The 19,413-nt window shown below is 61.1% G+C and overlaps 1 protein-coding gene across 1 annotated transcript; it reads right to left on the reverse strand.

Moving 5' to 3' along the window:
* Positions 1 to 1,339: 1,339 nt before the first annotated feature.
* LZTS1 (leucine zipper tumor suppressor 1) lies at positions 1,340 to 18,964 on the reverse strand. The gene is made up of 4 exons (XM_017831793.1): positions 18,922 to 18,964; positions 5,795 to 6,195; positions 4,483 to 5,316; positions 1,340 to 3,744 (listed from the first exon to the last, which is right to left on the reverse strand). The coding sequence occupies exons 2-4, from the start codon at positions 6,137 to 6,139 to the stop codon at positions 3,079 to 3,081; spliced, it is 1,845 nt and encodes a 614-aa protein (XP_017687282.1). The 5' UTR covers positions 6,140 to 6,195; positions 18,922 to 18,964; the 3' UTR covers positions 1,340 to 3,078.
* Positions 18,965 to 19,413: the final 449 nt, after the last annotated feature.

The following is a 19,413-nucleotide window of genomic DNA, read 5'->3' on the forward strand; positions in this document are numbered from 1 at the left end:
CCCTGGAAGGGCTCAGCCGAGCCGGGAGCACCCCCAGCCAGGGCAGGGTCTTCAACACAAGGTGCCTCTCAGGAGGCAGAGCCTTTCCACGTGGTTTTCCGTCTCCTTCCTCCTCAGCAGCTTTTCAAAGGCTCTAAAAATAAACTTCCCTCCCGCCCGGGGCGGTGTGAGCACAGCCAAGGTTTCCCTGGAAAGCTCAGTGGGTGCCAGGTGCCCTTTTGGGGGGCGCAGAGCAGCTTTTGGGTGGCTCAATTTTAGTGTTTTCCCCGGTTTTTGCTCCTCAAGCTCTCCCTTTACCCCCCCTAACGCTGTTTAGATCCATGTGGTGCAAAGAGGCTCCGGGCTGGTTTGGCCTGGAGGAAAGAAAACAGCTCCAGGAGTCAAAATACGACCTTGGGTTTGTTCAGGCCCTTACACTTCACCTCTTCCTTCGGGAATTGTTTTCTCTGGATCTCCTCAGGACACGGGGGGTGGGTTGGGCACCCCTGGGACTGGGGGAGGAGGGGGGGTCAGGGTGAAAATCAGCCTCACCTGCCGAGCAGGAGGGCGAAGCTGGAGGGTGCAGGGTGGGATTATCCCCCCTCTCCAATCCCTCCGTGTGTGCCAGAGACACGCTTTTCCATGCTTGGGTTATCCCAGCTGCAGAGCGGAGATAACAGGCCTGGGGACAACAGGGCCAGGTGGAGGGATGTCCCCAGAGGGGACCCTGGGGGGCTGTGATAGATGGCTTGTGGCTTGGGGGGCACAACAAAGCACCATCCTGCTTTTTTGGCGTGGAAAACCCCTGGAACGCTGCCAAGCACTCGGGGGTGGGGGGTGGGGGGGGAGAGGTCGAAAAGAAGTTTTACAAAATTTTTATTTATAAATAAAACCATAAAATTACCAGTAGTTTACATCAGTCACCAGAAATAACATCAAAAAAAACAAACAAACCCCGAACGAAAAAACAAAACAAAACAAAACAAAACAAAACCTGCAGAAAAATAATTCTCTGTACAGGCTGAGGCCGGGCAGGAGCCCCCCCCCGGGTTGGCTCCCACCTGGAATGACACACCTGGAATGCGGACGGGCACACACAGCGTTGTGCAAAGGCAGCACGTCGAGGCCTCTGGGCCATCACATCATAGAGCAGGGGCTGGGAGAGGGGACATGGGGCTGGGAGGGGGGACACGGGGCTGGGAGAGGGGATATGGGTCTGGGAAGGGGGACATGGGGCTGGGACAGGGGGATATGGAGCTGGGAGGGGGGACACGGGGCTGGGAGAGGGGATATGGGTCTGGGAAGGGGGACATGGGGCTGGGACAGGGGGATATGGAGCTGGGAGGGGGGACACGGGGCTGGGAGAGGGGGATATGGGGCTGGGGGACAGGGGCGGTGCCTCCAAGGCCAGCGGGAGCAGGAGCAGGGCGTTGGGAAGGCAGGGAAGGGCTCTGCTCCCCTGGGTTTGGCTCTGGGGACGCTCCCGGTCGCTCCGGGGTGGGAGAGGGGGGTGCAGAGCCCCCAGTGCTTGGGGCCATGGCTTGGGGGATGCACTGAATCCCTTCTGGCCTCGAAGCTGGAGCCATCCCAGCTCCAGAGCATCCCTGGGCAGGGCTGGGCAGAGGCTGGACCCGGCGTGGCCCCGATTTACAGCCACGGGGATCTGAGGTTGGCTTTTCTCCGGCGGGGCCGTGGATGAGGGGTGGGGTGGACGCCCAGCCAGGATAACTGGGGCAATGCACTTGGGGGTGCTCGGGGCCAGGTGCAGAAGGCACAGACTGGTTTCTGTGTGTCGCTTTTCCAGGCTGGAATGGTGTGAGGGACGTTGGGTTCTGCTGCTCATGAAGCCCTTGGCCCGATCTGTGGCTTTGGGGTTTGTGCAAGACCTGCCCCAAAACCCCCTGGGCTGGGGCAGCGGGTGAACAGACACCCTGCAGTAAAAAAACATCATTGCACTGGCACAGAGGGGGCCTGGCTGGAGATCTCCACCCTGGGAAGCTGGATCCAGGCTGGTTCCCTCCCTCCTGGCCCCGCTGAGCCACAGGGGACACGGGAGTCACCTCTGGTGACCTTCAGTGGAGCCTCATTATCCACTTGCTGGTGGCAGGAGGAAATTTTTAAGAGCTGGGGTAGAAAACAAAGTGAAAGTGTGGGGGGTTTTTTTGGGGGGTTTCTTTTAACCAGCTCCTCTTGATGGGATCCCGTGGATGTAAGGACACAGCAGCAGATAAGGCAGTGTGGGGGGGCTGTGGGGTGAACACAACCCCGATTCCTTGGTCAGACTGTGGCTGGGACACTTCTCCTAGCTCTGAAATCCAGCTGCTGCCTGGCAGCTGGGGAAAGGGATGCCGAGTCCTCGTCCAGCAGAGCAGGGAGTGCTGGGCTGGCCACGGCTCACCCAGGGATGTGCAGGGGGGTGCAGGGTGGGCTGTGCCCTTCAGTGAACGGGGATTTTGGTGGGTTTTGGCTGTAACCCGCTGGGGGGGTGCAGGTGGGGTCCTTCCTGAGGCACTGCAGCGGCCCGAGGGTGGGAGCAGTGGATGTGCCAGTGGCAGGAGGTGGCTCCGTGGTCCCACAGCGCCCTGGGATTGGCACTGACGGAGAAGGGCGAGGAGGTGTGAGAGCAGCGTGGTGCTTCCTGCAGGGAGCTGGACTGAGTGTGCTGTGGCTGATTCCCTTCAAAGGCAGTGGGAAGGACCGTGGTGTCCCCATTCCCCGGAGTTTTGGTGTCCCCATCCCCGGAGCTGTGCCCTGATCCCTCCGAGCCTGGAGCAGAGCACCCCTCGGGCGCTGTGCATGGACGGGAGTTAATCTGCTGAGTTCCTGTCCCCTGACCACCCCATCGCCGGCTCCTCAGTCCTCCCAGGGGCAGAAGGGGCACTGCCGGGGCGGGGGGAGCTGCTGGCACGTCACCACTGGCACGAGTTGCTTGTTCAGCTCTGTAACACGACAGGCGACGGGGAGCACCGGGGCGGGCAGGGAGCGGGGCCGGGAGCCCCCCGGATAAATACATGGCTCAGCTGGACTGTACAAGGCACGGGCAGCGTGTCCCCCCCGGGAGGGACACCTGCCCCGAGCTGCAGGCAGGGCAGGGCCGGCTCAGATCTCGGTGGCGATGATGTCCTCGTAGGGCACGTCGGCGCCGGGGATCTCCAGCTCGATGGGCTCCTTGCCGTCCTCGCCCGCGGCCAGCTGCTGCAGCATCTTCTCCAGGTTCTGGTTCCTCTTGTACATGTGCAGGTAGCTCTGCTGCAGCTGCTTCTGGTAGTGGATCACCTTCTCCTTCTCCTCCTTCCACGTCTGCCGCTCGTGCTGGAAGCCGGAGGTCATCTGCTCGTTGTTGTCCCGCTCGGCCTCCAGCTCCGCCCGCAGCCTCTCCACCTCGCCCTGCAGGGCTTGGGCCTCCTCCAGCCCCGCACAGGGCCCGGGCCCCTCCCGGGCCTCGCTCAGCTGCTCCCTGAGGACGGCGAGCTCCGTGCGCAGGTCCACGATCTCCTGCTCCAGCAGGTTCACCTTCTCCCGCAGCAGCTCCGACTCGTTCTTCTTGCGCTGCAGCTCGTTCTCGCACACCTCCAGCTCCATGGCCTTGGTGCGCAGGGACACCTCCAGGTCCTGGGTCTTCATCTCCAGCCCTTCCATCTTCGCCCTCACCTCCTTCAGCTGCGCCTTCAGGCCGAGGATCTCGGTGGTCTTGGTGTTGAGCTCCGTCTGGGACTCCTTCAGCTGCTGCTTCAGCAGGGAGATCTCCCCGGATTTCTGGCACACCTGCGGGCAGGGATGGAGAGCCTGAGTTGGGGGACAGTGCCCCGTGTGAGCCACACGGGGCACAACCTGTGCCAGGGCCTCCCCACCCTCCCAGGGAAGGATTTCTCCCTCATATCCAATCTAAACCTCAGCTGGGGCTCAGCGTGTGGAGACCCCGAACTGCAGTTATTTCTCTTGACTTAGAATTAATTTAATTATGATGATTAGTTTTAATTAATATTAAAAAATAATTATTCATAAACTTCGGGATTTTCATCAGTTTAAGGCTCTTTGTTCAGCAATACCCAACGAGTGAGTAAATTAGGCTCAAGCAGGGAGTGGAAGGTTTTACTGCTCTCTAACAAATGGCCGTGGCAAGTCCAAGTAGTTCCTATTTCCACGTGGGAAGGCAGCTTTACTGCTCCTCTGGGGCAGGCAGCTGGAAAACCCTGTGCTGGAGGCTGGAAATGCCAGGTTATTTTAATGACTGAGTGTTTTTATGCACTGGCTGTTCCCGTGGATGATGGGAAGGGCTGAGGGGTTAAGAGGGGCGGTGAGAGCCTCAATTACAGCTCACAGAACTCCTTGGGTTTAACATCCACATCCCACAGCCCTGCACCCCCCGTGGTGCTGCTGGGAGGCAGGAATGGAGGTGGAGAAGGGCTCCATCTATTGCTGCTGCCGGAGCTGCCCCATTCCACACTCACACTCTGCTCTGGGCACCCTCAGCCCCAGGTTTGGTGCCCCGGTGCCACTCACCTCCCACTGCGTCTCCTCCAGCGCCGGGGCGAAGCTGGTCTTCTCCTTCTCGTAGGACCTCAGCTTGGTCTCCAGCAGGTTCTGCTCCTTCATGAGTTTCTCCAGCTCCTCCCGGAGCTGCTGCTTCTCCTGCTGCAGCTGGAAGACCTGGAGGTGAAGGACCTGCTGCGTGCGCTGCGTTTTCTGCGAGGTCTGCTTGAGTTTGCTGTTGCACTTCTGCTTGAGGCCCTCCAGCTCCTCCTTGCAGCGCCGCTGCTTCTCCTCATAGGCCTGGCAGGAGCTGATTTCCTTCTCCTCGAAGCTCGACTGAAGCTCCTGCAGCTCCCCCTCCCTCTCCAGCAGCTTCTGCTCCAGCTCCTGGATGGTGGACTCGTCGGTGGAGATGGGCGAGCGGACGCAGGCGGTTTTCTCCGCGGCTCCGTGGTGGTGGTGAGGGGCTTTGCCGGGGTTCAGGATCTTGTTGCCCCCGTCGGAGAAGGACATGGCCTTGAGGCTCATCATGTTGCTGTCCTGGATGATGGCACACTGCAGGATGTTGTGGGCAGAGCCCCCGAAGCGGCTGATGGGGCCCATGGGGGTGACGAGGGGGTCGAGCTGGTAACTGCTGCTGGTGCTGTGGGTGGGGAGGCTGGACATGGAGTTCCTGCCCGAGTCAGACAGACCCCCCGAGCACAGCACGGGCTTCAGCTCCTGCTCCTTGGCTTTCTCCGGGGGGTGCAGGGGCGGGGGGAGGTGCCCCCCGCTCTCGGGGGAGGAGGAGGAGTGCAGGATGGCCCCCGAGCGCGGCAGCACCGGCTTGAAGGCGGTGGGACGGGCAGGAGGCTTGTCCACACCCTGGGGGAGAGCAGAGCCCGTCAGCACAGACCCAAACCATCAGCACAGACCCAAACCATCAGCACAGACCCAAACAATGCCGTCTGTCCCCCCCTAACACCTTCTGCCCCCAGGGACGAGACCCCCATGGTGGGACAGCTCCGCTCTCCCTCGAGGGACAAAAGCTCGGGAAGATGCCGATGGGTGAAAGTGCCTCTGCTGGGAGATGAAGGGGGTGTGTGGGAATTAAAGGGTCTGTGTGCCTTGGATCACATGGCACGATTTTGGATCGTGTTGCTGAGCCCAGTCCCCGAAAGCCGAGGGTGGCACAGTGCCCCCAGCACCTCCCTGCTGCCCCTCTCCTCCTGCTTCCCACCCCAAACTGATCTCATGGACCACAGCCAGGACAGCCCTGCCGTGGGACCTGCACCCCCTCCGAGGATGGATGGGGCCCAGTGGGGCACCCCCCACTCCCAGGGCCACCATTCCCCCCACTAACCACTTCCAGCTGGCTGGGGAAGGGCAGCAGCTTCTGCGGCGTGGGCGTCCCGAAGTCGATGCTGCTGCCGCCGGCCTGGCCCAGCTCCCCTCCGGCCAGGGAGGTGTAGTCCCGGTGGGAGCCGTGGGACTTCTGGCTGACCTTGATGTAGAAGAAGTCCTCATTCTTGCTGCTTTTGGAGCCGGACTTGTGCCCGGAGTCCTGGGAGAAGCCGAAGCGGAGCAGCCCGTCCGAGTAGCGGTTGAGCTTCTTGAGGTGGGAGGGCTTGCGGAGGCGGTAGTGGGAGGCGCGGCAGTGCTTGCTGTGCAGGCTGTGCCCGGAGATGAGGCTGCTCACGCTGCCCATGCTGGTCCTGGCAGGGGCAGGGCCCGGCTGAGCTCATAGCAAAGCCGGCGGCGGGTCTGGGGACACAGAGGCAGCGGGGTCAGGAGCGGCCACGGGAGCGGGGGGTGATGCTACAAAGGTGGGGTTTGGGTGAGAGGGGACACCGAGGGCAGAGCTCAGCGGGGGCAGCTCCAATCTCTGCTCTGAGTGAGCAGCAACAGCACCCTGGAAGGGCTGGAGCTGTGCCAGGGCAGGGTCAGGCTGGATCTCAGGGAAAGGTTCTTCCCCCAGAGGGTGGTGGGGCACTGCCCAGGCTCCCCAGGGTTTGGTCACAGCCCCCCCAAACCTGCCAGACCTCAAGGAGTGTTTGGACAACGCTCTCAGCACAGGGTGGGATTGTTGGGGTGTCTGTGCAGGGCCAGGAGTTGGTCTCTGATCCTTGTGGGTCCCTTCCAGCTCAGGATATTCCACAATTCTGCCCTAAGCACACCTCTCAGGCACAGCTGGGCACATGCCAGTGCTGACAGGGTTTGTGCCGAGGGCACCTCTGTGCACATCTCCCCTGTGTGCCCAGGAGTCTGTGCAGATGGACCAGCTGCCCCTCAGGCATGTGAAGGGACAGGAATGTTTGCTGAGGCTCACCCACCCCACTCCCAGCCCCGTGGGAAGAAGGGTGGCACCCAGGGAAGAGCAGGACTTTTCCCTGAGCCCAGGGATGGCTCCAGGACCCTCCCACGAGTTGCCCGAGTCACCCAGGCCACAACTCCTGACCGGCCAGGGGCATCCTGCCCAACGCCCAGGGGGCTTGTCAGGAGCTGCAGGTTACAGCAGGAGGGCTCTCTACAGGAGTCTCCAAAATGACAAGAGGAGGAAAAGGGGTTTGTAGTGATTTTTAGGTGCCTAAGAGGCATAATTTCAGCGAGCACCCTTGGCTCCTGCTTTTTGCACGTGATGGACCTCATCTCCTGCCAACCAGCCGCAGTCACAACCCTCTCCTGCACCAGCCTGTGCCCTCTGATTCTCCAGTTTTCAGTGCCCCTCTTAACCTGCCTGAAAAGGGAAGCTGTGAGGTTTAATTACACTTAATGTCTGTGCAGCACTTCAGAGGAGGAGAGGCCTCGTGTGTGTGCTGAGTGCTGTGAGGAGGGCTCAGAGGGATGTGGGGCTCTGTGCTCGCTCTCTCTGCTGGGGGGGGAAAAGATGTAGAAAATAAACCCCCAGCTCCTGGTGGCCTTTGTGGCTCTTGGCTCCCAGAGCCAGGGCTCTAATGGAGATCCACCTTCCATCCAGGTAATTAGGGGGAGAAAGGGGGAAAGCACGTAATCCAAATGAGTTAAATCCTGTTGGCACAGGATGAGCAGAGAGGAGACATTTCTGCTCCTTTGGAACAGTTCAAAGCTCCTGGTGTTGGCACTGTGTGATCCAGCTCTTCTCCAGAGCTACCCCAGGCCCAGCTCCCATCACCCAAACAAGAATCCTGGGGGTTCAGAGTGTCCCCTGGCAGTGGGACAGGGTTGGGTGGTGGAGGGGGTGTGCCAGGGCGTCCTCATCCTCCAGCTCCAGGCAGTCACTCCTTGTGTGGAAACACAAGTGTTTCCCACTCTTGGATATGTCCTGCCTTACACCTGCTCCAGTGCCAGCCCCTCTGCATCCCAAAAACAGGGCAACACCGACCTGTGCCCACCCCTCAGCTTCAGCTGCTTCCTTTTCTCCACGCCCCGAGGACCCAGATTGATTAAGTATCCAAGGAAAGTCCTGGAGAGGCAGATGATACCATTCTAATCCCTAAATCCATTTTGGGGGGATTAGGAGGAGTAAGTAAGAACCGAGGCCTGAGCTGCTGCCGGGATGCTGATGTGTGAGAGGTGATAAACGACTTTGGGCTTCCCTCACTCGTGCAGGGGAAGAGGCAGAGAGGGCAGGGAGGGGCAGGAATCGCTGCAGGGGAGGGGATCATTGGCACAGGAGGCAGTAGAGCTGCCAGCTGCGGTGACAGCAACCCCAGGCAGGGCTCAACACGTGCCAGGGAGCAGCCCTGGTGTGCCGACACATATTTTACACCCGGGTGTATTTACAGGCACCTATGGCAGAGGTGGTGGTGGGGGGGAGGTTTGATCCCTTAAACCAGAGGTTTCAGGCTGCGTGGAGCTGCTGCTCCAGGGATTCCAGGCTCTCTGTCCCCTCGGACAGATGTGCCCTTGGGTTTTTGGGTGCCTGCAGGAGAAGGGAGAAATGCGGGGAGGGAGAGCTGGGACTTTCCAGCCTCTTGGCAGGAGGTGTTTCAATCAATCCCAGCCCTCCCACACACGCCTGAGAGGGTTGGGCACCTCTTTTTCTTCTCCTTCCCCCTTCCCACTTAAAAATGAACACTTTGAAAGCCGTGGAGGAGTTGGAATTCATGGGCTGCAGGAAGGGGAAGGCTCTGGAGGCAGCACAAGCTCCCGCTCCAGCTTTTGGGGGACCTCTAAAAGGGGGACCAGACTTGTCCCCCCTCCTTGTGCAGCCTCACATTGGCATCTTCCCTGCATCACATCCAGTGACCGTGTGGCTCCACAGGGAGCCAGATCAGTTTGCTGAGCCAACCCACACCCAGTCATTCCGTGCACACAGGTATATTTGGCTGTGTGGATGCATATGTGTATTTTTAAGGGGTTTACAAGCTCGGCAACAGGCACGGTTGGGTCGGGTCAGGCTTTGCTGCAAAGTGTAAAACGGGGTTGGGGGTAAAAAATGAAAAGTAAGCGATACTGAGAGTGCAGGCAATGAAAACGGGGGTGCCCCAGCCCGGGCACTGTGGTGGCAATGTCACCGTACCAGCCTGGCTCTGTCCCCAAAGCCAAACGCTGCAGCCCCCCAGGCTCAGGGCTCTCGGCGCTAAATGTGATTACCCCGAGCTGCGATTTGCCCCGTCACTCATCAATTAGCGTCACTCATCAATTAGCGTCACTCATCAATTAGCGGGGAGAGAAAGCCACAAAAGACACGAGCCTTCCCCTCCCGCTCAGCAAACGAGCCCCTCCAGGCTCTTTTGTCGGCGCCGCGGTGGGGAGGGGGCCGGGGGGGCGTCAGCACGAGCCCGGACCCCCAAAGCAGTGTCTGTGCTCCCCCCAAAGCAGTGTCTGTGCTCCGCGGCCCTTCAGGGGCTGTGAACAAAACCCCTGAATCCCGGAACCACACAACAGTCAGGCTGGGAGGGGAGCTCTGCAGGTCACCCACCCCCCAGGTGAAGTGGGGAGGTGTGGGGGGGGTCCCGCGGTGCTCCTGGGGGGACAGACCCCCGCAACAAACACTCAGGCAGTGTGGGCTAAACCCACGGGATCGGGGCTGAGCACGTGGATGCTCCCACTCCTGCCTGTGCAGGAAGAGGGGGGAAAGAATGAATGGCATCTCATCATCCCAGTCATGCCTTCCCTGCACGTGGGAGAGCAGCTCCTTCCCGTCGCCTCCTTCCTCAATGGGCTGCAGGAATTTAATCTTATCTCCTTCCCAGCAGGCTTTCTTTGAGGCTTTTCCCTCTCCCCTGCAGAGTTCCCTGCTGTGCAGGCAGCAGCTTTCCCTCCACCTTCCCCGACAGGTCACCCTCGCAAAAGAGCCTTCGTTTCCTCCCGGGCTCTGCGGTGTCACTTCGCTCCCTGCTGATCGTGTTCTTCCCTGTTCCCTCTTTCAGAACGCCAAAGCTTCCTTCTTCCCTGCAATCTCTCGCCCACTCTTTTTCCCCTCTCGAATTATTATTCATCCTTTCTGTGCAGATGCTCCCACACATTTGGGTGTTTGTTGGGAGAGGCACAGATAACACAGGGAGCAGCTGCCAGGAGCCCGGCTCCGGGATCAGCCTCCTTCCTCTTTCCCTCTATCGCTGCCGGTGATGTGCCCCCGTTTCACGCGGTGATTCGGGTCTCTCAGGCACCAGGAATGCGGCCCTGGGGGGAAATGTGGGCATTTCTCTGGCGAAAAGCCCCGCACGTGCCCCGTGGAGCATCGGACTGATGCTTTGAGTCCAACCTGGGCTGTGTGAGCATCTGCCCGTCCCCGCTCCAGCTCCTGCCTGCCCTCCCCGTGCCCAGCTGGAGCCAGGCTCTCCAAAACCTGCTCATTTCGGTCTCCAAAGAAATGGCAGCAATAAGGGCTTGGAGAGCGCCGACCTTGCCCCCTCCTCGTAATGTTCCCCCCTCCCCGCGCTAATGGGGAGCAATTCAGAGTCTGCCCGGGCAGGCGCCAGCCCGCGGTGCTCAATTGTGGCTCGGGGCCCCACGACAAGGCTCCCATTCACCGAGGGCCCTCTCCTTCATTGTAATTCATCGGGATCGGTTTGATGGCAGGCGGGCAGTGAATGGAGCACAAAGCGCGCACCATGTGTTCCGCCCCGATCTGCCAGCGGCCGAGGGGCGACACTCGACAGGAAGAATAAACCAGCCTCAATTACTGTTACATCCACTCTAATAGCCCGGGAGTCCATCACACTTAATGTTGTTTCAATGAACAGCGAGAGAATTCACACCCCCCGCCTGGCGCTTGTTTGTTAGAGGAGCCGCCGCTGCCTTTGGCAGGGGGTCGGGTGGGCTTCGTGCCAGCGCGGCGGTCCCGGACCGTGCCGAGGCCCTGCCAGTGCGCCCTGCCAGCTGGTCATCCTGCTGCAGGCCCTGCAGGCGAAGGTGCAACCGCTCAATGGGGGAAAAAAAGGCGAAAAAAGGCAATTTGCCTCCGTTTTGAAGCCCCTCGGCAGCACCGAGCGCTGCCTCCTTGCACCCGGTTCCTGTGGGAGGGTGGCTCAGGCCAAGGGCATTTGTGTCACCCTTCCTCCTGCTGGAAAAGCCAGGGATCAGCGCTGAATCCAGCATCAGCTTTGGGAAGGGCTTGGAGGAGCTGCGGGCACTTCCCTTCCCTGCGTGGAGCGACGGAGGCCCCGCTCCTACCCAGGGATGTGCCAACAAGTGGCTTTGCTGGGAGAGCAGGGTGAAATCATCCCTGAGAGGATGTAGGTGGGACTGTTTGGGGAAGCCAGTCCTGGAACGAGAGGAATTTCTCAAATTAACAGTGAATCACGTTGGCAGGGCGAGCTCTGAGGGTCTGGGCTCCACACCCGCCGTGCTGTTCCCACTTCCACACTGCTCTCACTGCCCCCCGTGGGGCTGAGCAGGGAGAGGCTCCTGTCCCTGCCCGGGGACGACTGCTCAACCCTCAGAAACCTGGTGTCAGCAGAGTCCTGTGACTCCCAACACCTGCGTTTCTGCAGAGCCTCGTGTTTCCTCCGCAGCAAACGCTGCCCGGGCAGCTGTTCTGAGCAAACACACGGGCTGGAAGAGGGGTGGATTATTATTCCTTCTGTCCCACAGCCCGAGAGGGATGTAGAAGTGAGACAAACCTTGTTGCTGGTGGCTGAAAGGTCACAACCACAGCCAGCAGCTGTTTATTCCCAGAAGCCAGTGGGGAGTTCCAGCCCATGGGGAAGTCACGGCTGGGCTGGGGAGGTGTAACCGCCTGGAGCTGTGTCAGGGCAGGGGCAGGTTGGATATTTGGGAAAGGTTCTTCCCCCAGAGGGTGGTTGGGCACTGAACAGGCTCCCCGGGGTTTGGGCACGGCCCCCCAAACCTGCCAGAGCTCCAGGAGGGTTTGGAAAACGCTCTGAGGGACAGGGTGGGGCTGCTGGGTGTCTGTGCAGGGCCAGGAGCTGGACTCTGATTCTTTTGAGTTCCTCCCAGCTCAGGGCATTTTGTGATTCTCTGAACTGATCCTCAGGCTCGAAATGTCACCCAGCAGTGTGGTGATGGGGGACACAACATCATCCCCTGCCCCTCCTGCTCCCACCTGCCAGCCCAGCCAGCGGTCAGAGCTGGACTGGTGCCACTGCCGGGCTGTTTGGGAAGCTGCTGCTCCCTGCCCAGCCCACTGGAGGCTGTCCAGTGTGAGCATCACTTCCTGAGCCAGCCCAGTGTGTCTGTGCTCGCAGCAAGGAGGGATTTCTGGAGCTGAAAGGCCTCAGCTCTCCCCAGAGAGCTGCAGTTTGGATTAAACAGCTCCAGGGGCAAGGAAACCCAAGCACTGTGAGGAGCTGGGCTTCAGACCCCCCAGCCCCTCCCCTGCTGCCCCTGTCTGACCTCGGACAGGGGCTGTTCCCACGGGCATCGCTGGGTGCAGGCACAGCATCAGCAGGGAACAGTGGGAATATCCCGGGAGCCTGGTCCTCCCTGTTATATCCACCTTGGCTTGGTCTGCAGCTCTTCTTTACTCTCCTGACACCCCTCATTTCTGCAGGTCACCCTCAGTCCTACCTGTGGCATTCCCAGCTCCCTGCTCAGCCCAGAGCCCAAGTGCTTTCCCCCTCTGTTTTAGGTTAAATTAACTCCAGGGCCCTCCAGAGCTCCCAACCACATGCCAAACCCTACCTGTGCCACCCAGACCTCCCCAGTTTTATTCCCACCCCTGCCAGCAGCCTCCTGTCACAGGGATTTTGGAGCTCATCAGTGATTCAACGGCACCCACACGAGTCATATCAGTCATGCTCCGGGGACAAAGGAAACACTTGTATGAGACATAGTTAAATATTCCTGGGGTGGAGAGAAAGATCTTTTCAGCTTAGCTAATTCCTCCCAGCATCTGGCTTTTCCCACTAATGAGCAACTAATACTGCAATTAAAGCCCTGCTAATTGGGAACTCAGAAATGCCGCTCCTGCTCCCTCCTGCTTTTGTCTTTTTGCAGGTTCGGGGTCTGGCCGGGCACACCTGGGTGGTGACACTGCCACCAGGGAGCGGCCACCACCTCCTCGCTGGTGAATTCACTCCCCTCCCACGCCGGGAACCAGCAGATCCACGGGGGAACAGCCACAGCACCCAGCGGGGCAGGACCCCCTCTGCTGACAGGGGAGGGTTTTTTTGGGGGGGAGAGGCGACACCTCCCAGCAGGTCCCACCCGGGGTGGCCCATCCCTGCGAGGCAGCAGGTGCAGGGGGCCGGGTTTGGTTATTTTGGGAGCCGTCTGGGGCTGGCAGGTGGTGCCGGGGTGGGCGACAGCTGAGCTCGGAGCCGCCGGGCCCCTCCTCGCGCATCCATTTCCCACCTCGCACCACACAATCTGCCAGGGCTGGGCACCCAAAAACCCTGCCTGCTGGGGGGCTTTGGGCAGCTCAGGGGCTCTCTGTGCATCCCCTCCTGGGCCCTGTGATTGCTGCCTGTGCAGCCCCAGCAGCCCGGTGCTGTTGGGTTTGGTGTTGGGTTTGCCTCCCCTGCACCTCCCCCGGGGTCCAGCTGATGGAAGGGCTTTGTTCTGTGCGGCTAAAAATAGCCAGGACTCGGTGTAACTCGAGATGAGCCCCAAATACTTCTCCTCCCAGCTCTGCTGCTTCCACGGGCTCCGCACGTGTCTTCTTCCATCCCTCTAATCACGGGTGAAACGAGGGCCAGAGAGCGTTTCCTCCGGGTTATGACAAGATGGGAGCACCAAGGGATCCTTCCACAAGCCACCAACCTCCCCAGGCACCAAGAAACACCTGGGCTAAGGCCCTTTCTGCTGCAAAACCCCCCCAAGATCACACAGGGGAGAAAAGCATCCTCTCCACGCTCAGGGAAAATTTAGAAGCGGTGCCGCAGGCTGCCATGGAGACAGGGCTCTGTTTGCAATCCTCCTGCTTTTTATTGTCTCTCCCCCTCTCCCAGGCTGCTGAAAAGCAGCCAGGAGCAGGGCTGGCATTGCCCCCCATGCTCCTGGTGGCCACACTGCCCAGCCCACCTTCCCTGGCTGCCCAGCTGGGTCCCCTCTCTGCTCCCTCACCTCCTCCAGGTGCCACTTTTGGCACCTCCCTGCTGCCTCTGGGGGACCATAAAGCGGGTTTCTCTCAGCCTTGTTGGGTTCAGGGGCACCAGGAGCCCTGCCAGGGTGCCCAGCCCTGCTCTCCCTCGCTCTGGGGATGGCCAGGGAGGGGAGGACATGAACAGCCAGGGGCTGGGCTGGGGCATGTTCCTGAAATCACAGGCTGGAGACTGTCTGAGAAACAGGAGGGGAAATAACTGGCCCTGGCAGCAGCTGAAACCCCTCAATCCCTGTCCTTACCCTTAGGAAAACCGGGAGTATCAGAGGAAGAACTTCTCTGGGCTAGGAACTAAGGATCTTCCAGCAAACTAACCTCTGTGTCAAATCTAGGCTTGACTTCACAGAGCTGAGCTCCAAACCTGAGCTGTGATTATTTCTGTGCTGCCCTTCCCCGTTTGTGATACCAGTTACACCCTGGATTTGTCCAAATGTGGGTATTTTCCTCCCCTGCCTGATGCTCAGTGAGGTGGGAGCTGAGAAAAGGCAACTTCTGCAATCTCAGGCCTTGCTGCAAAAGCATCTGCTGCTGCTGTCCCCTCACCCTTCAGCTCCCTCTCTTGTTTCCCAGGCTGTTACCTCCCTATCCCTGCTCTGCTTCAATGCAGCAGCAGCAGCAGAAGGGGGAAAAAAACCCCAAAAAACAACAAGACAAATTCAGTTCTCGCTTCCTATTTTCCTCCTCCTCTATTTTTCAGACTTGGCCCGTTGGTGAAAACCACCCCTTTAATGCCTGGCTGCCAAATAGAGCAATTCTCTCAACAGAGAAATGTACATCAAAGTTGCAAGGAATATTCAATTAACCTTTAAAGGAGATCATCCCTAACTGGCTTAGAGAGACGTCGCTAAATTGTTTAAAAAAGCTAAACACAGGCACTTGGGTTTCGGAGGAGCAGGTCTGTGGAGACAGTCCTGGCTGCTGGCTCGCTGAAAAAAAAAAAAGGGCAATTAAATATCTAAATGTTCTTTCCAACTGGCATCCTGAGCTAGAACCTCTGACAGGGCTATCTTTGCTTAGGCAAGTGGCCAAATCCACGGCTCTGCATCTAGGAAACGTGGAATAACTGAGAGAACAGCGATGGCAACAGCTCCTGGGATCTCTGGAGGGACGTCTGGGAGGCTTTTGCTTTTCCAGGGAGAGGGCAGAAAGCTCCCCTCCAGCTCTCAGAGCCGAGCACTGCCAGTGCCCAATGGGGAGGGATGCTCCATCCTCCACAAGTCAGAGGCTCAGGGGATGAGGCTCTTCTGTAAATCATTAAAAATCCTCTTATCTGGGAGCCTGCACAGGCATTGCTACCCTCTGCTGGAGGGAGCTGCTTCCTCAGAGGCCTCGTGCTGCCACGAGGAGATAAAGGCAGATCTTTTAGCCCAGGGGGAAAACTCCTGCCTGTGAGGAAGAAGAAGGACAGGCTGGGGATGCTGCTGAGAGGAGCCAGCGAAGGGCTGGCAGGAGGCAGCAGAAGCCCCAGCACAGCTTGTGCAGCCCCTGCCCCTGGATTTGCCTCCCCAAACCCGGGCGGTGGCCACCTCTGAGCACACTCAGCACTTCCCACGAAGGATTTGGGAATTGTTCACCCAGCTGAGCCTTCCTGCTCCTGGCGGGGCTCCTCTCCATGAGCAAACAACCCCCGTGCAGGAGTCTCTGCGAGCCACGTGCCAGATCTTTGTGCATTCCCGGCTATTTTTAACTAATCCCTGATGGAAACTGTCTGCTGAGGTCCTGCCACTGCTGCCCTCCCTGCTCTGGTGTCTCCTCCCTGCATCCTGCCCCTTCCACAGCTCCTGCACCTCCGCATCTCCCGGGAAAAAGCCACAGCAGCAAACCCAGGGGCAGCTGGCAAACACGGAACACCAAGGAAACGAGGCAGGGGGGTGGATTTAAAGACCTCCCAAGAGAAAGAAATACTTAAAAACACGCAAGTCAGGGCTTAGGGGGGAGACTGGGGGGGAAAAAAACCTCCGAGTTTCCTGTCAGGGTGAAGTGCTGGAGGATTAAGGTCCCACGGCTCGGGGTGCAGGGCATGGGTGGCACTCGTGGCTCCGTTATGGAGCCGTGCTGGGCCATGGTCCTGTCTCTGCCAGCCTGGGCTGCTTTAGGAGCAGTTCTAGCAGCAGTTTTAGCACCAGTTTTAGCAGCAGTTTCCCGGAATAGCCGCAGTGCTACTACGTTTTCACACTTGTCCACGCAGCACCTTGTACCACAGGCACTGAGCTCCGTCCGTGGGTGACTGAGTGTCCCCGGGAGGGACCCTGGAGCTCAGCTCTGGCTGCCAGAGCTGTTTCTCAGTGGTCTCAAGGAGAGCAGGTCAATGATCCGGGGTTTTGCTGCCTGTTGCACCCGGAGTGGCCTCTTTGCCCACCCCTGCGTGCTGCACATGCCTCACCTGAGGCTCACCTGAGCATGACTGGACCTGCCCACCGCAAAACAGAGGCTCCCAGAGAGGGGCAAAACAGTGATTTAGGGCTGAGGACACACCAGCAGAGCAAGGGAGGCGCGGGATGGGGGAGCATCCCCATCCCTGCTCCGGGGCCAGCACAGACCCCCCCCTCCTTCTGCCCAAACCCGAGGTGGGGAAGGGTCTGCCCTGCACACCCTGGGCACGGGACTCCTGCCCTGGAAACCCCTGTGCCCGCCTCGGTGGCTCGCAGAGGAGCCTGGCTTTCCCGGAGCTCTCGTTTTTCCTGCCCAAGCCTCGCATCCCTTCGCCTCCCACCCGCTGCCAGCGCCGCCTGCCAGGGAAGAGTGACTAAGGGGCGGGTGGGAGGGAACGGCTCGAGCCCGATTTAGCAGCCTGCGGTGCCGAGGGCAGCCAGAGGGCCACGGGCACGGCCGGGGGGGCTCCGAGGGCGGGGGGGCTCGGCCGCGGGAGCCCGGAGCATCCCCGGAGCATCCCCGGAGCATCCCCGGAGCATCCCCGGAGCCGGCGCTCGCGTCCCCGAGGGCGCTTCGGCAGCTGCCACGAATTGCCCCCCCAGGGCTGATCGCGCCGAGGGTTTTGCGCTTCCAAGCCCTTTGTCCCGCCGATTAGTGCCCCCGGTGATTAATTGCGCGGGCAGGGCGGCTCTCAGGGGGCTCTGCAGCCCCCGGGAAAGCCTGGCAGGGGGTGTAGGGGTGAGCTGGGCACACGGGGGGGAGCTGTGTGATGGTGTGTGACAGGGCACAGCCAGGCTGGCGTGGGAGGCTGGGACCAGGCGAGGAGCAGCCGGACGGGCTCTGCCCTGGCAGGGATTTCAAAGGGAGGTTAATCAGTGTCTGGAGCGATGGGAGATAGTGGAGGCTCACGAGGAGTTTCTCCCCGGCTCATATTCCACTTGCCGCAGCCTCCAGTGCGGAAAACAGGCTCTGGGGAGGGAATTTGGACAGCCATGGAAACGCAGGCCTGCCTGGGAAAATGGGTCAGGGGCTGGTCCCTCTGAGCACAGCGAGGCACGCGTGGAAGGAGGTCACAGGTCCCACTTGTGAGCACCAGAGAGAGAAAGAGAAATCCCCAGGGCTGCTCTGCCGGGGCAGGAGGTGCCCAGGGAGGGCTCGGCACTGCTGGAAGGAGCTGACACGGGGGCCAGGGGGGTGCTGGCAGAACGGGACAGGGGAAGGCAAATGCAAACTGCCCGGGGAGAAAGGGATGTGCAGCAGGGACGTGGTGGTACCAGGTAGGGGGTGTGTGGGCATACCTGGGTGGGAGCTGTCAGGGCTCCACCAGAGTCCTGGGCCCGCTGGTCCCACTCGTGTGGGACCCTCCTGCCGCACCCCTGGGGACCCGCCCTGTGGCCACAGACCCCTGAAGCACGAGAGAAAGCGAGGTGATCTCTGCAGAGCCCAGACAGGTGTCTGGCCTGTTCGGACAGACAGCAGGACGGACACTCCTCAGCCGGCTGAGCAAGGACAGGAGCGCCGCGAGCCGAGCCCGGGACCCGTCCCCGCGCTTGGTCCCCGCTGGATTCGCTGGGCCGTGCAGCTCTGGCGCTGAAGGCAGAGCGTCAGCGGGGTGAGCAGCGACAGCCCGGAGCTGACTCCTGCCACAGCCGTGGCAGCTCTCCAGCGCTGCTTTTAAGGGCGAGATTAATCCCCGGCTTTCCCGGAGCCGCGCGGGCACCCCCGGGAGCTGTGCGGGCTCTGCGCGGCACTGACCCCCCCGCCCACGCCTTCACCTGCCTGCGAAAGCAGGCACAGCCCCTGCACGGCGAGGGGACATCGCCGGAGCCAGCGCTGCGCACCCGAGAGAAGGCTGAGCCCCCTCCGGCCATCCCCGTCTGTACCTGGACGATGCCGCATCCAGGCGCAACTGGCATCTCCCACGGAGGTGCCCGATGATGCCCACGCCGGGCACATCCCCTGCGCTGCCTTATCCCCTTCCTTCGCCCCGCGCTGCCCGCACGCCCGCGGGCTCCGGCGGCGAATAATCCCTGCACGGGCGCGCAGCCCCTCTGCCGGGGTGGCTCCGTGCTGATGACAGCAAACCAAAGGCATCCGCTCCTTTCCTTTCCCTTCCCGGGGAGTTTGGGGACGCTGTAACCCGAGGCAGCCCTCACCACCGAGGTGCTGAACACGCAGAATTTTCTCGCTGCCGTGCGAAAAAGAAGTTTTCCAGACTTCAGAGGGAAAGCGAAAAGCCAGAGCCGAGCCCCGGGGGAGCCGCGGGCGGCTCCGGCCGGGCAGGGGGGGATGCGAGCCGGCGATGGGGGCGAGAACAGCCGCCTCCCCGACCCTTCGTGCCCGAACCCCGCGCCCCGTGCCCGGCAGAGGGGCTTGCGGGGCACCCGGGCTGGGGGGTTCACCCCGAAGAGACGCGCCCCGATCGCAGTGCGGGGAGTCCCCCCCCCCGGCGCAGCTCAGCCCCTCCCGGTCCCTCCGGTCCTCCTGGACCCCCATCCCTCTTCCCGGAGCTCCCCCGCACGTCCCGCAGCGCTTCGCCGCCGCCTCCCCCCCCGCTCGTCCCCCTGCCCGGAGCTCCCGGGCACGGTCCCCCCCCTCGGTGCCCCCCGCGCGTCCCCCGTGCCCACCTCGGGTGGCCGCCGTGTCCTGGGCGCGGCGCGGGGCTGCGCGGGGCTCCCGGTGCCGGCCCGGCCGCAGCATCCCCGGCTCGGCGGCGGCGGAGGAGGAGCCTGGGATGGAACCCCGCGCCCCGGGACCGCCCCGGCGCAGCCCCCGCCTTTGTGTGCCGGCCCCCGGCCGCCCCCAGCCCCGCCTCGGTCCCGCGGGGGGGAGAAGGGGGGGTTTGGCCGCTCGTCTGGGGGCAAACGCTGAGGGAGAGAGGAGAGGTGCTGGGGGGTGAGGGGGGAACGCGGGTGGATTTGGGACTGTCCCGGCACTGGGATTGAGTCTGGCGCTTTGGGAAGCCTTTGGGGAATAGAGCCGAGAGCCCGGGGGAAGCTGCCGGCACCGGGAGCCCGCCCGGCCGGGGAAGGTCCGGGCTGAAGTTCCTGTTTTGCTTGATTCGGAGCGAGGACTTGAAACCGAGCCTCCAATATGCCCAGTTGGGGATGAGCAGCGGG

This window comes from Lepidothrix coronata, unplaced genomic scaffold (assembly GCF_001604755.1).
Source record: "Lepidothrix coronata isolate B3197 unplaced genomic scaffold, Lepidothrix_coronata-1.0 Scaffold197, whole genome shotgun sequence".
Taxonomy (NCBI): domain Eukaryota; kingdom Metazoa; phylum Chordata; class Aves; order Passeriformes; family Pipridae; genus Lepidothrix; species Lepidothrix coronata.

Excerpts from the sequence above, each read along its gene's own strand:
- LZTS1 (XM_017831793.1), bottom strand. The coding sequence starts at position 6,139 with ATGGGCAGCGTGAGCAGCCTCATCTCCGGGCACAGCCTGCACAGCAAG. Across the intron at positions 5,317-5,794 it reads TCCCCAGCCAGCTGGAAGTG|GGTGTGGACAAGCCTCCTGC; the intron begins GTTAGTGGGGGG and ends GCTCTCCCCCAG. Across the intron at positions 3,745-4,482 it reads TGGAGGAGACGCAGTGGGAG|GTGTGCCAGAAATCCGGGGA; the intron begins GTGAGTGGCACC and ends CCCTGCCCGCAG.